Source organism: Pempheris klunzingeri, chromosome 19, assembly GCF_042242105.1.
Source record: "Pempheris klunzingeri isolate RE-2024b chromosome 19, fPemKlu1.hap1, whole genome shotgun sequence".
NCBI classification, from domain to species: Eukaryota; Metazoa; Chordata; class Actinopteri; order Acropomatiformes; family Pempheridae; genus Pempheris; species Pempheris klunzingeri.
The window spans coordinates 9,096,986-9,112,126 of NC_092030.1; the positions used below are offsets into that span (position 1 = coordinate 9,096,986).

At 41.7% G+C, this 15,141-nt stretch overlaps 2 protein-coding genes across 3 annotated transcripts; one reads left to right on the forward strand and one right to left on the reverse strand.

Moving 5' to 3' along the window:
• The first annotated feature begins 675 nt into the window (after positions 1 to 675).
• ntmt1 (N-terminal Xaa-Pro-Lys N-methyltransferase 1) lies at positions 676 to 4,814 on the forward strand. Its single transcript, XM_070850110.1, has 4 exons — positions 676 to 766; positions 1,838 to 1,997; positions 2,507 to 2,759; positions 3,029 to 4,814. Exons 2-4 carry the CDS (start codon positions 1,839 to 1,841, stop codon positions 3,283 to 3,285), a joined length of 669 nt encoding a protein of 222 aa, XP_070706211.1. The 5' UTR covers positions 676 to 766; position 1,838; the 3' UTR covers positions 3,286 to 4,814.
• Positions 4,815 to 5,758: 944 nt separating this feature from the next.
• ndor1 (NADPH dependent diflavin oxidoreductase 1) lies at positions 5,759 to 15,008 on the reverse strand. Of its 2 annotated transcripts, none has more exons than XM_070850109.1 (15): positions 14,934 to 15,008; positions 14,377 to 14,516; positions 14,160 to 14,237; positions 13,743 to 13,840; positions 13,554 to 13,652; positions 13,022 to 13,123; positions 12,654 to 12,857; positions 12,272 to 12,399; positions 11,435 to 11,646; positions 11,029 to 11,136; positions 10,758 to 10,872; positions 8,499 to 8,645; positions 8,284 to 8,402; positions 7,830 to 7,924; positions 5,759 to 7,145 (listed from the first exon to the last, which is right to left on the reverse strand). In XM_070850109.1, exons 2-15 carry the CDS (start codon positions 14,509 to 14,511, stop codon positions 7,001 to 7,003), a joined length of 1,785 nt encoding a protein of 594 aa, XP_070706210.1. In that variant the 5' UTR covers positions 14,512 to 14,516; positions 14,934 to 15,008; the 3' UTR covers positions 5,759 to 7,000. The 2 variants fall into 2 exon arrangements, with proteins under 2 accessions (XP_070706210.1, XP_070706209.1); XM_070850108.1 differs by having other exon boundaries at positions 10,758 to 10,887.
• Positions 15,009 to 15,141: the final 133 nt, after the last annotated feature.

Sequence of the window (15,141 nt, forward strand, 5' to 3'; positions counted from 1 at the left end):
TCTCCTAATGGAAATATTTTGGACCACATATAACCATTTTTCAGTACCTTTATAAATCAAGTGCAAACTATTTAAATGCACATTTTCTTTGTTACTCATTACTGGGAATCATCGTGAGACATAAAATAACCGTTGAGGTCTGTGGCAGTTTGATCCCCACCTCCCCCAGTCCACATGACACAGTGTCCCTGGGCAAGACACTGAAAGTGTGAATGGTTAGATCAGCAGTTTGTGAAGGGGTGAAGTGTAGTGTTGAAGTGCAGAAATGGATCAGGTGACTGTGAAAGGGGTCCAGGCTCAAGGCTCAAACCACAAGCCTGCCGGCCAGCGGGTTTGACCCAGAGGCCTATTTATAAAGTATATTAGTTTGAAATATAACGTTTTTCTTATTCTTATCATCAATACTCATTATTACCTATTTATCGCTCTTCTTTATTTTGTTGTTTTTTACCTTTATACACACTTAAGTTTACTTGATATGACCTGATACCTGTCCATTCTCTGAGGCTTTCAGATGAGTGTGAGTGTGAGAGTGTGTGTGTGTGTGTGTGTGTGTGTGTGTGTGTGTGTGTGTGTGTGTGTGTGTGTGTGTGTGTGTGTGTGTGTGCGTGTACAGCAGGGGGCGCTCACGTCACTTCTCCCCACGGAGCCAAATAAGGAAATGACGTGAGCGCGTGCAGAGATGGTCCCAAATAGAAACCTGAGAGAGACACCGGGACCGGGTCTGTGAGGAGTACGGGAGGACGCTGCGCTGACTCGAAACGAGGTTAGTGTTATTATAAAGAATGTTTTTTTTTGTCACGAAATTAGCAGTTAGCATAGCACCGTGGGTGCCGGTGGGTAACTAGCTGGTTGCTAAAAGTAGGTCTAAGTCAGCACGTGCAGGGCCGGATCAGCGTCACCATTCACATTTCTCCAAGTTATCATTTGTAACTCCAGGTGTGTGGGAAGTGTCCTGGTCATTCGTTATTGATAGCTTATAACAAGTGAATGAAGTATTCGTCTCCCTGTTCTTTAGCTTCATTAACAGCTACAGCTGAAATATTACCTTTGGATGTGAATCAACATCTCGTGTGGTCACCGGAGGGCCATGTTAACATGCTGTTGTCCTGTTAGTTACACATGTGTTCAAATGGCTGCTGATTTATAAAGAATAATAAAGTTCACTGTCAACACCTGTGAGGTCCAGCTAGTGTGGCAGTCAGCATGAAGAGTGTATCCTCTGAGGCTGATCCGGCTCATTGTGCTGGTGGTTAGAGCCTGTGTGTCCTCTGCCCTGGTCACAAGATGGGTTCTGACAGCTGAGCCACTGTGTGTGTGTGTGTGTGTGTGTGTGTGTGTGTGTGTGTGTGTGTGTGTGTGTGTGTGTGTGTGTGTGTGTGTGTGTGTGTCTGTGTGTGTGTGTCTGTGTGTGAGTGTGTGTGTATCTGTGTGTGTGTCTGTGAGTGTGTGTTTGTGTGTGTGTGTGTGTTTGTGTTTGTGTGAGTGTGTGTTTGTGTCTGAGTGTCTGTGTGTGAGTGTGTGTCCATTTCTGGTGGGGAGTTTGATTATACTTGCCTTTAGCTGGAACCCTCTAGATAGAACCTAGAAACTACAGAGACACTGGACATTGTAGTGAACATTACAGTGAATGTTGATGAGAATAAACACTGGAGGTAAATAAGCTGTTATTTTTTTCCCGACACCAGTGAGTCTATAATTGTTGTCCTGATGCTCTCTCTTAAAAATGCTATAAAATGAAGAAAACAGATTAGTAGTTTTGGTTCATCTGCGTACTGAATAGTAGTTTGTGTACATTCTCTTATGACTGAACCATGTTGTCTGTGTATTATGACAGGATGGGTGACATCGTACAAAATCAAGCCAGCTTCTACTCCAATGCAGAGGACTACTGGAGGGAGGTTGCCCCCACAGTGAATGGCATGCTGGGAGGCTACGGCACCATCTCCAGCATCGATATCGGTGGATCCCAGGCTTTCCTGCAGAAGTTCCTCGGTGTAAGAAACTTTTAAGATGTCAGCCAGCCTGGTTAGCAATGACACGTTTGCTTTACCAGAGAGGCTACATGTAGGCATACAGCAGACAGTATGTGTGTGTCAGCTTGGTGCCACTGGACTGAATCTGATGAGATTAGAACCTTCAACTCAACTTTGACTTTAACACCAAAGACTTGTGACTTGGAATGACTGTATTTGAAAACCTTGGCTTACACAGCACAGACTGAATGAAGTGTGATTATGTGATATCAGTATGCCATTGGCAGCCGCTTCTCACCCAAAAAAAAGATATTCTTATAATATTTGACTACTGATTTTAGTCTTGTTGCCCAGCTCTGGTCTAAATAGCACATTTTGACAACAAAATTCAATTATTGGTAGTAATAGTAATAGTAATCGTAATAGTTCACTGATTTCCCTGTTAAATAAAGGTCATTTCACCCTCACAGAATAGTTTATGTCACAGCTTTTATGCACTTGTGACCTCTTGGATGTTTTTGCCATTGAAGGAAGGGGAGGGAAGGACGGGGACAAGCTGTGCTCTGGACTGTGGCGCAGGCATCGGGAGGATCACCAAGCGTTTACTGCTCCCTCTGTTTAAAACCGTGGACCTGGTGGACGTGACGCAGGAGTTCCTGGACAAAGCCAAGACGTACCTCGGAGAGGAGAGCAAGAGAGTGGGCAACTACCTGTGCAGTGGCCTGCAGGACTTCGTACCGGAGAGTGGACGCTATGATGTCATCTGGATCCAATGGGTCATTGGTGAGTCTGCCTCAGTGGTCGTACATCATACTTAAATTAACACGACAACTTGCACTGTTTTACTCATTTGTGAGATTCATTGCCTTGAGATGATGTGGTCAGATGACATGTTGTATGATCTAGTTTATTTCAGGTATATTGAAGCCTTCCGTACTCTAATCAAGGGCTTTTGTTGCTGCAGCTATTGAGGCAGCTTGGTTGTTAGGTGTTACAGAACTCACAGCCTGTTACGTTCTACACTGAACATTTTTCCTCTTTTTTCTCCTCAGGTCACCTAACAGACGACCACCTGGTGGAGTTCCTGCGACGCTGCCAGAAAGCCCTGCGGCCCAATGGCCTCATCGTGATCAAGGACAATGTTTCATATGAGGGTGTGGTCCCCGATGAGGTGGACAGCAGCATCTGCCGTGACCTGGATATAGTTCACAGTCTGGTGGGCAGAGCGGGCCTCCGCATCGTCCATGAGGAGCAACAAATGAACTTCCCAAAAGAGATCTACCAAGTCCACACACTGGCTCTCAGATAGAGGACTGAGAGAAAGTATTTCTAATGTTCTAGTCAGCAGTCCAGTGTACTATCTGTTTGGAAATGATCTGCAGTGTGATGTGTTTGTGGAACGTGTGTTGCTCCCACGCTTTAAGGTATGGTCGTATTAAGCTTCTGTTTTAGGAATGCTTGCTCTGTCTCCAAATTCAGGATGGACAAATTGTGGCAGACACGAGTCAGTGTGATCACTTGCGGGACCGCAGCTCAAAATTCACTAACTTTATTCAACTTTGGCTGCGTGAATCAAAGAAAGTGCTGTGTCATCACCAGACATTGATATTTATTTGTCACCCGTGTTGGAACCGTGACATCACATGGTCTGTTGAATAGAAGTCTAATGTGACTGTCCTCTCTTACACCAGTGTCCACTGGAAGCTAGACATCTGTTCTTAAGCAGAATGGGAGACATTTGTGCTCCACGGACATTTTTGATGTTTTACAGCTTATTGAAACATGTTTGCAGGTCATTTCTGATCAATGTGGTAACAGAGACTTTGTGGCTGTATTTTACTGGTCTGATTTGGAATGTCCTGAACAAGTTGTTAAGGTCCTGATCCTGTCCTAGGTTCTTAAATACTGGGATCTGCTCATGTCAAGTCTGATCCGATACTTTTATTTCCTGAAATGTTGATTGCATGTGTCTGACATATTGGAATAACAGCTAAACCTACTACATTCAGTCCACCTTATTTTTTTCCATAGGCTTCTTGCTCTAAATACCGAAGGTCCTGGTGCAAAAATATGAAGTTTATAAGCTTAAATCATTCATATATGACAAAGTGGAACTATCAGTGTGTTGGACACTCAGTCCGCTCATGGTTGTTTAGAGGTGTTACAGATGTTTTACCCTCCGAACCATCTGGGCTGATTACAGCTGCAGAGAGCGCACAAACCAGACAGACAAGTTTTATTTTGGCCATAAAGTTACAGAATTCCATGAATTAGCGACAGTTAATACAACCTGCCTGTCTGAAAATGTGGACAGAACAATCTGTGTGGTCTGTGTCTGCTAATGTGGTGAAGTACTACATGTGGTTATGAAACAAACTTATTATAATATATAATAACGGTAACGGCTTCTCCATTTCCAACTGTTTCTATTGAGCAGGCACTCTGTCAAAGTTGCAAAGGTGAACTGAGGTGGATAAAACACAGCGGAGCAAAGAAAAGATCCGATTTTGATTGGCTTTATTTTAGCAGATATTGATCTATTACATTGAGCAGGGAACGGAGAACCCTTGTTTAAATTCCTGTAGTATCACCCACAGAATTAAGTATTTTGATAGATTTGAGAAATCATTTCCTTATTCAAGCTTCTCCAATGTAAAGACTGGCCATGCTGTGTGGTAACAACAGCCTCAGTTATAGTTATATCTCATACACTGGTGCTGCACCACTGGTCCATGATACTGTACAGTATACTGTAGGACTGTTAGGTTATACACTGGATATGTATTACATATTACACTTTCATTTTTTCCTTGGCAGTTTTAGAAGCCAATGACACACAGCTCAGTACGTGTATTAAAAGAATGAAAGTGTCCTACTAAGCTGAAGTTTAACTTTAAATTATTATTATTATATAAAATAGAATCTCTTGCAAGTGGGTCGTTTAAAGGTCAAAATTTATTTCCAACCCACTTACTGACATGAAATCCCAAGTTCACTTCACTTCATAGTAGGGCTGTCTTCTTGCTCTTTAATCTCAAACATGCTAAACTAATACAATGCACTTTTCCTTCATCAAATCTATTGAGGCTACATCTTATTTCAAATTCGACTGCTCAAATCTAAACCTTTAGGAAATGAATAATTTATATTATCTATGAAGGTGGGATGTCACAGTCACCTTAGGAACTGCTTCATGCCTCCACCATGTGCTAAAATGACACTGATAAAGTCCCAAAACTTTCTATCTGCTGCTTACACTTACATTTCTGACCATTAGTGCTGCTGCTTCATTTATAATGCACACATTATGGAAACAGTCTCACTTATTGCCTGTACTAACTTTTAGAAAAACCCCATTGGACACATTATTGGATCTGATAAGAATCAGATTTAGGGCCAATCACAATAAAGACACACTACTCAAAATACTGCTACAGCCTTACATGGTGTGATGACTAATAGCTTATGGAGACTCTTCTCTCTTTCTTTGTGCATTGTTACAGCATGTCACAGACCAATATCTAAATGGTGTGAATAACTAGCGCCACAGTGGCTGCTGTTCAGCTGTTGTAAATAGTCTCACTTTAGCAACTACACTCCAGTGGTGCTCATACATGAGGAAAATATTTCAGTGTATCATGTGAAGAGTGAAGGTAGACTGAACTTTGAACAGATTTAGACATGTTTAAGTTTAAGACCACTAAATACAATCAATAACCAACATACCAAGTCATCAGAAAAACTGGAGGCTTGGAGGAGAGTTTGGCAGAGACCTGAATAAATACGTCTGACAGTGTTTATTGATTATCAATCAGTTCCAGAAGGCAAAAATGAAATCTTTACTTTGTCCAAGACCAGATCTATGTTGACAGTTTATGTAACAAAATACTCTCAGGCCAAAGGTTCACTTACTAGCTGGTCATATAAAGAGAGGAGATGGTAACCCCTGGTAACGTGTCTCTGTCTTTGATGTCCAATGACCCGTCCTTAAATGATCTGCAGTAGCATCACAATCCAGCACCAAGTGCCATATTTAATGTACCAGGACCATAACATAATGCCTCGTTTCCTTTAATGAAATGGGATGGGTTTCCAACCTCTGACCACAGTGGTACAGTCAGGGAACCTTAACTCAACTTTGGCGACAGCTCAATATACTGGTGGACCGGCGATAGAATAAAGAAATAACTCAATTGTAAATATATTGATTATGTGTTCAGGTTCATCCCATCTATTTCTTAATGAGCTGATGTGACGAACAGCAGCTTGCACCTCACCCTGCTGCAGACTGTATGACTAGAACACGGCTTATGCAACAGACCCTGGCCAAACATGCTGTTCAGTAGAATCAGTAGTGTGAAATAACGTTAAATGATTCTTCTTAACTTCATGACTATGTTTCCTGACTCACTGTAGTGCACCTTCTTTAACAAAGTTTACAGTTAACTTCAATAAATGAAGTCATTCTTTAGAACATGATCACTGACAAGCTATGTGAGCTCCAACTTAACCACAACAATGACTCAACACAGCACATTGAGCTGCACATGCCCAGAAAACTCTGATGATTCATTAAATAATTAGGATGAGATTTCATTCTTCTATTTGTGCAGTTTTTCATGCATCAAGTGTGTCTGGAATCGGTATTTGTTTGACTATCTTACATGAGATTAGCTTCACCAGGACTCCGTATGAATGCATTTTGATGTCAGCAGGACAGAGAAGAGCGTGTTAGCAAGGATTCAGTATAACCACTAGTGATCATTGGGTCGCTCATGTGATGACACCTGAGTCAGCACTACTGACTGAACAAAGATATGAATAGAGTGGATGTCTGAACTGAAGTTATTTTGTCACACACACTGTTACAGAAGGTCAAGAGTGAATTTCAATGCTTGGATATTCTGGTGTTGACTGATGGATTAATCCACTTTGATTCCATTGCAAGGATTGTAACATGCAGTCAACATGGCAGCAGCAGCAGCTCTGTGAATTCTGAGGGATTGTGGGTTGAGGTCATGTGATCAGGACCAGGTCTCAGACTGGAACTGGCCTGACTTTTCCATGGCTCTGAGCATCTGCTCAGCATCCTCGGTGGACATCCCTCCCTCCTGCTGGAACACCTCTTTCAGAGCGTCACACACACCAGCTGGCATTTCTTTAGCATTGCTGGATAGAAAAAAAACAAATTCAACACTATATTCACAGTCACTCAGAGTTCTTTCTTCAAACAGATCTTGTTCCCACCAAATACTCACTCACAACGTGGATTATTCAGCCACTGAAAATAGCCCCCAACTAATGCTCTATTTCCTGCTGTTTGAGTAACATTGTTTTGAATCATAAGCCTTTACAAACAAGGTGAGCTGTTTAAAAAGATTCACCACTTCAGTAGGAACTAATGGGCTTGGAGCTATGAGCCACAGACAGGGTAGAGAAGTTAGACAGTTCTGAGAAACAGACCAACACATTGTTGGCTTTGTGTGAAATTTAACAATAAGAATAATATAGAACAACATCAGACTAGTCCTTTAACAGCAGCACTGTTGCTTCTGGAAGCTATAAATACTCAACTAAAGGAAAAAAGATCTATACGACTGAAATGTTCCATGCAGAAATCACTGGGCACTGAGGGCATGTGTGGAGCATGTAAACTCTGGAAGGTATTTTTGCATGGAATGATGACTGTTGATTTAGTTTCCATTGGGAATGGATTTCTTACTGGCCACTAAGAAAGATTACTCCGAGCAGAATCTGTCTCACTCTTCATATGGCCACCTGACTACTGTATTCAGTCAGACTTGTGAACCTTTACTTGATGCCCAGATGTGAACAAAGGAGAAGTGGACTCACCCAGCGATGTAAAAGCAGGCACTTTTATTGGCAATCAGGTCCCACAGGAGCTCAGCTTTCTCCTTCACATGGTGCTGCACATATACCTTTTTCTCCTGAAATGCAGAGATATTCAGTTTCATGATTTGTCACAAAGGATACACAGGGGACACACATTTACATCTAGAGGTGCTTTCTTATTCCCCTCACTACAATTTCTGGGACCTCATAAGGATTGTAAATGAACTAAAAAGAAAGTTGACAATCTGAAATCATGCATGCATTGATTGGAAGTTCACTAATTACGTAAATAAAACATAAATAAAAATTACGCAATTAACAACAACAATGAATTCATAAATGTATAGTATTTTTATATGATCGACAAATTTTAAAGCGTGTGTCTATGTAGACAGTGTGAAGCTTTGAGTCCTTTCCTGTCATCGTTGGCATGTACTGAGTGTTCGTGTCTGACCTGGTCTCTTGAAAAGGCAGTAAAGAGGGTCAGATGTCCGGCCCCCATCATCTCCTCCCACTCAGACCTGAAGTAGAAGTCTTTGGACTCGGAGCGACAGCCGAAGAACAGGACGTTGGCTTGACAGTAGAGAGACAAGGAGCAGGAGTGTCATGTCCGAGTTGTGAAATGATGTGAGAGTGTAAGAGGCAGAGTCACAGAGGTAAAGATTTCACCAGTTTTTCCCTCAGCGATCCTCTCTTGTAAAGCCGACCTGAAGGGTGCCACTCCTGTTCCTGGTCCCACCATGATCACAGGGGTGTCCTTTTCTTTAGGGAACTTCAGAGTTCCCTTCTTCACCCACAGAGGCACATACACATCCCCTGTAAAACCATTTAGTAAGACACAATAAATCTTCTCAGGGCTTTTACCTTCATGACATATTCATTTGTAACAGGTGTCCATGTTCTTCATTTTCCATTTTTGTAATAACAAAAAAACATGTTTTACATTATTTTAGTAAGCTGTGTCCCTGTTTTCTGTTATTGTTGATGCAGTTTGCTGACTACCTCCTTTATCTGCTGTCTTGACAAATTCAGTATAATACAAAGTACATTTTCCATCAGTACAACATGTCATGTCACCACTCTGCTGTTCTCAGTTTCTTTATTAAAAATAAATACTGTTTTTTGCCACTAATTGACTGCAGTCATTTCTGCTTTGCAGTTGTTTTCTTGTGGTAATCTATCAGCAATGAAACTCAATACTTCCTGCATTTATTCTTCACGTGAAGCCTTTCAGTGGCTAAAACAGAAAAGTCCCCAGCTTTCCTTATAGGTATAGATATGAAACATCTGCAGGAAGTGTTGAGAATAACTGACAGTAGCTTAACTTTGAACAAAAAACTGCAAAGTAGAGGTACTGGTCAGTGAGAGGAGTATCTATTGGAGCCAACTGTGTGATTTGCAGATTATTCTGGGATTTGAATGTTCAGGTCAGAACCAGAATTAACTATTGATTTGTTTTCATTTTGGAATCATTGCTGCCCCATGTGTGTAGAGACACCCTCCTGTTTGGAGATGACTGATGACTTCTCAAGCTTCTGCATATGTGCCTCTGTGGTGAGAAAAACTCTGATTTGTTTTGTGTTGTTTTGGAAAGTCAAGCAATCAAGATTACAAATCAAACCAAAGTTTATCGTCTTAATTGTATATAGGACATCTTTGAAATATGAAAAAAGTTTTCAGAGCTGTTGATCATGTTTCACTGCCTTGCCCTTAGATGCATAGGGATGTGCATCTCTATGACTGAAGCTGATGTGATACACATGTGAAGACAGATTTGATTCAAGGTGATGTAAAAGACTAAGTTACTATTCAATTTACTACGGTACAGAAAGATTTATTTCATTTCTCTGGTTGTACTTCAAAATCATAAATGAACTAAAAAACACATTTTTACTTCACATATTTTTGTTCACATATGTTTCTCTAGTGTTGCAACTCAGTAAGCCATTCAGGCTGTTTCTGTTTCACAACTTTTTGTAGCGCAGAATGGAAGTAAATAAATGTAGTAAGAGTAAATTATTATTGGCAGTTTTCTAATGGGGCTGTCACCTATCACCTAGAAAAATTATTGTGTGCTTTAAAACATATTTATTCAAAGCCAAAAACTTGAACCTTTAATTTGCTGCTAGTTAGAATATGCAGGAGAAACAGGCCTATGACAGAGAGTGAAAAGTGTCTACCCTACAATCAACATGGCAGCAGAGATCACAAAATGGGGGTTTATTCGTCTCCTGTCGTGTTACGTGAGTTGATCATAACATGTTCAAAACAAGTCCAAACTGCAGCTTAAAAACTGACATCCAAGTATGTATGTGGAGACAATAAATAAAGTGTGTGAGTATTGACTTTAGTATTTGTGTCATAAGGAGAAAGCGAGAGCAACAGAGTGGTGACATGACTGTTGTTGTATAGATGGAATTAGTGCTGTGGACCGTGTGGTTAAATTACCACATGAGCATAGGCCATGTGCAGCCCCCCCCCATGTTTTTAGCAATTGGCCTTTAATTGTTCATTATTCATTCGGACTGTGCAACTGTCGCCGTTTCGTGGTCACATATTTTACTTTAGTTCATTTCAAATTTATTCAGACTAAGGAATTATGATTCTGGTGTCAAGTTAATGTTTTTGCTCTGTGGAGATAGGCAGACTGTCTGTGTAGATGGCTCATACAATATGATGGAACCACTACTGAGATGAATTCTCTTGAATAATAAGATAATAACCTCAATAATAAGATGTGCAACTTTAAAACAGATGAGTATGAGTGCTTTCTGCATGGAGCTTAATGTGCTGACAAATCTATTTTACCAAGTGGGATACTGCCAGATACAAGGAACACAATGTACATGTATGTGAAAAGAACACATAATCAGAATGAAGTAATGGCTGTGGCTGTGATGTAAGCACTTGTAACGTGTGGTGAGAGACCTTGTGCAGGGTCCAGGGAGGCCAACCAGGTGGAGCAGAGACCTCTTCGTGGTTTATACAGCTTGGTTTTGTAACGAACCACAGCTACCAGGACCTGAAGCCTTTGTGGGTGAGCCTGTGTGGGAGAAGGCTTTTCTACAATAAGTCAAGATTTCACAGTCATTTCTGCTGCATGTCTTTAGTACTCAATGAATTTCATTTACAGCTTTGCTTTAAGCATCAATTTGAAACACAGCATATTTTTTCCTGGCAGTTGTCATGAATGAGCTACCTGTAGAGAGGAGGCAATGGAAAATGAGCGAGGTTGGATCTCAGGGAAAAGGTCCAGGAGATAGTCTGCTTTGAGTTCTGCTGTAGTATGGGGGAAGTCTGCTAAAACCTGCAGCAGCAAGAGCACAACACACAATACGCACATCAAAGCACAGTGTAAACATTGATACTGGTATTAACAAGAAGACACTGAAGCAGAGATTAATGTGCCGAAAGCAACGTGTTTGATTTTCAGAAGAAATGCCTCAGTTTTCTCCAAAGAAATAAATATACTAAAAACATCATGAAAAGAGGTTTTAATCATATGAAACCCTACTCTGGAGTTATTGGAAGGCAGAGAGCAATGTTTTTCTTTGATGACACTCCCATCTCACGGCCCACTCCTGACTCTAACCCTGAGCTGTCACCTCAAGTGTGGTGCGTCGGGGCCGGTTGCAGTAGCTGGACAGCTCTTCCTGGCCTGCAGCTGAGCTGAACTCAGCCAGTTTCTCCTGTTCCAGCTCATTGATGGCAAAGGTAGACAGCAGCTCAAAGAAGGAGCGGCGAGGCACGGCCGAGATGTCCAGGTAGCTCTCCACCAGGTGGCGCACAGTGCACGGCAGAGGAAGTCTGGCTGGAACTGAGGAGTTAAAGGTTCCTTTAATTAGAAATGGTAATTTTGTCATCAAGAGTCTATTAAGGCTAAGCCATTATGTCTTTTAAAGTAACAATTCCACTTAACAGCCGCATTGTTCAATACAATGGATCAATTCACAATGTGTGACGTTAAAAGGGGCCACCTGTAGATGCAAAACACCCACAGTTATCACCCTATCCTGAAGTTCCCTTCAGCCTCAGGTTTTATGAGCAGCTTTACTGTTTGGTTGCATTTCACCACACTCAACTTCAGCAGGCAGCCATTTTAACTGAACAAGCTCTGATAAACCCACTGTACACTCCATGTCCAATGCCAAATAGCAAACAGACAGAGGTAGCTAGTAGCTGGTGAACATAGCTGAGCCTGCTGAACAGAGTCTGCTAGCTATCAAGACAGTGAGCTTGTTGAGCAACATGGAATTGGATTAAGGGTGAGAAGGTGGGGATTGATTGCCATGTCATGAAAAGTGCTATGAAATAAAATGTGATCTCGTGAAAATGGTCACAAAATAAAGAGGTGAAATATATGTCACTGAAATCCACACGGGGAAAACACACACACACACACACACACACACACACACACACACACACACACACACACCTACCTGGGGTGTTATCTGAGGCACTGAGAGTGAACCTGGCCTCTGGATCCAATCTCAGCAGTTGACAGAATTGCTGTACGTCCTCTGGTGCATTACAAGGACGAATCATCACCACGTCTCCAGCAGCAAACCTGCACGGCAATAACACAGCTAATGAATGAATACTGAGATAATACATTTATGACAGGGATTATAGAAGGTGGTACAAGAAGGGCCTTTCTCCGTCTCGCTGCATTTTTCATGCTGTGCTGCTGCTGCTGCCTTTACGTTAATGTGCCAACAGACTTGTGTCATGTTGAAAGTGACACAGAAATGTTACAGGTCCAATCTAGTAAGCATTAAATAGATGTTAAAATGTTGTCATATTAAAATAAAGACTACTTACTCAATGTTGGATCCACTAATATCAAACTCGATGTGCCTCACGTCCTGAAAGTGTGACATGTCTGTTACTCTCCTACTGAACACCAGTCTGGCAGGGAAGGGGTGGGACTGGCAGGGGACCGTTTGCTCTGTGGAAATTCTCAGCCTGTCATCAGTCTTGTCTTTTGCATCAGGCAGAAAGTGGAAAGTGTAAGTTGGAGGAAGCCTGCCACAAGAAACAAGCAAAAGAAATCAAACTAGGATCGACTAGGATTCACCACACAACCCAAACAGGATTTAACAGTGGGCATCTCAAGGATGCAAAACAAACATTCAATCAAAATATTCAACCAGAGACTGAAATGCTGGATCAATCTAGTGGTTACTCACTGTTCATCTTCCCTCAGTGGAATCACATCGGCCAAAGATGGGTAGAGAGCAAACACTTTCTCCCAGAATGATGTGAGCCATGGGTCAATCACAGCATCTGGCCTGGGTCAAAACACATTTTGAGGTAATAAATGGCTTAAAACTTGTACAGTTAAGGAAAGATTTGTACATCATCAAAGAACCAAAAGGAAAAAACTGAATTTTGCTTTCACACCTCATGGTTTGAAAGCTGTGAGACAAAATGTAAAGTCCTTTTAAATGCCCTCGTGTTTGTGCTGTTGGGTCTGGATTTAGTTCTGGTTCATTTCAGTTCTTACTTGGCCTTAAAATGTGTGGTGTAGTTTTGAGATAGACAGACAAAACAAAAAAGAAATGTTGATGGAGCAAATATTTTAAAAGCGACATGCAGTGCACAGGAGCAAATGTGGAGAAAAATCTATAGAAACTTAAATTTGATTAATAAGACTGTATTAAAATGCTCCATGCATCAAGGTTTCCATGATTTCCCAGCTCCTTGGGACACGTGTCTTACCCCAGGTCATGTTGGTCATCTGCCAGCCCGACTGGCAGCAGCATACTGGCACCCAGCTGCTGAAGGCGCTTATGAAGCTTCTTAGCCACAAAATTGAATCTATAAGCAAAATTGGTGGACGGGTATTATTAAGTCCATGAGTCAATCTGAATGCATATTGTGGCAACTGTAAAGCTGAAATGGACTGACTTTGGATAGGAGGAGTCCCCCAGACCCAGCATGGCACAGTCCAGCTGACTCAGAGAGCCAACAGGTAAAGACTTCTTAAAGAGAAACCTCCAGAAGTTCTTTGAAGAAATAGACACAGTCGTGGACAGGGGAAGGCATACATTCATTTATGGATGTTATTTCATTTTATGGACAAATCTAATAGGCCTGTTACAATATAAGAAAATCTGAACTAAACTCTAGGCAAGACATCTTAAATTAAGACATTTATGAGATATTAACTGTGACAAAACAATCATGAATGTAACATTTTGCTGACTCAAGAAAAAAGCACACAGCTACAAACTACAGAAACAATTACAGGGACAAGTCACCAATCTTCCTCTTGCTGCATGTATTTTCATTACCTTTCTTTATGTTTAACGTCTGTTTAATTACCTTCATATTATCAGGAGGGTCTCCTTGGCCAGTGGTAGAGCACACAAAAACAACCAGAGGTTCTGAGATCAAGTTGGCCTGTTTGATCAGAGGAAACACATGGGGGGTAAAGGCTGTCATCAACCACTGCAGAGTTCAGTCCCTAACTTATACCTTGAAATGGTCAGAGCCACAATAAGATAAGCCCCTCTCCTTTACTTAAGAACACCACACTCACCACGTTGTAAGAATCCAGAGGCAGCACTTGAACCTGCAGGTGCCTCCTCCGCGCTTGCCGAGCAATCCTGTGGGCCGTGTCCTGGGCCGTACCAGTCTGGCTCCCGTACAGGACGCGCAGGGGGGGCTTCAGCATGGTGACTGAGACACACACAGTCACAAAATGCAGTAATTATAGAAGGACGCAGACTTCGAACATCGTATAGAGAGCAAGAAAGATATCAGTAAGTGTTAATGCCTACTGATGAATAATACACAATGTGTATAACACAACTGTACAGTAACACTGACCTTGACCGGTAAAGTCAGTTACTTGTAATCTTAGAGAGTTAGTCGTAGTATTGCAATACTACGACTAACTCTCTTAAAACGCAGGTAGTTAGCTTAACTCACGACTACTTGTTTTCCATAACTGCTGTGGTTACTTGACATTACATCACTGTATGGCTAGCTGCTAGCATGCTCGTTAGCTGTTTAGAAAACGTGATAAATTACTTCGCCGCATTTATTTTTCTCTGTGATTCACACTTATCACCTCATAACAAGGAAACGAGGTACCTGCCGCGGCTCTTCATCCACAGTGGCCGTTTCTAAGACGAGGGAGGCTGGGAGCGTCTCGAGCGTCTCGAGCGCCTCACTCCAAACACTGACGCCACACTTTACGGCAACTCACTTCCTCGTCGTGATTGGCTCGTGCGCTGATGCCACATTTAAGACCCAACAAGAAAAATCAGTGATTCGAGTGTTTCTTACTTGAAACCACGTT

Excerpts from the sequence above, each read along its gene's own strand:
- ntmt1 (XM_070850110.1), top strand. The coding sequence starts at position 1,839 with ATGGGTGACATCGTACAAAATCAAGCCAGCTTCTACTCCAATGCAGAG. Across the intron at positions 1,998-2,506 it reads TCCTGCAGAAGTTCCTCGGT|GAAGGGGAGGGAAGGACGGG; the intron begins GTAAGAAACTTT and ends TTGCCATTGAAG. Across the intron at positions 2,760-3,028 it reads CTGGATCCAATGGGTCATTG|GTCACCTAACAGACGACCAC; the intron begins GTGAGTCTGCCT and ends TTTTCTCCTCAG.
- ndor1 (XM_070850108.1), bottom strand. The coding sequence starts at position 14,511 with ATGCTGAAGCCCCCCCTGCGCGTCCTGTACGGGAGCCAGACTGGTACG. Across the intron at positions 10,888-11,028 it reads CCATTGCCTCCTCTCTACAG|CCTTCTCCCACACAGGCTCA; the intron begins GTAGCTCATTCA and ends ATTGTAGAAAAG. Across the intron at positions 8,646-10,757 it reads CTCCCTGGACCCTGCACAAG|GGGATGTGTATGTGCCTCTG; the intron begins GTCTCTCACCAC and ends ATGGTTTTACAG.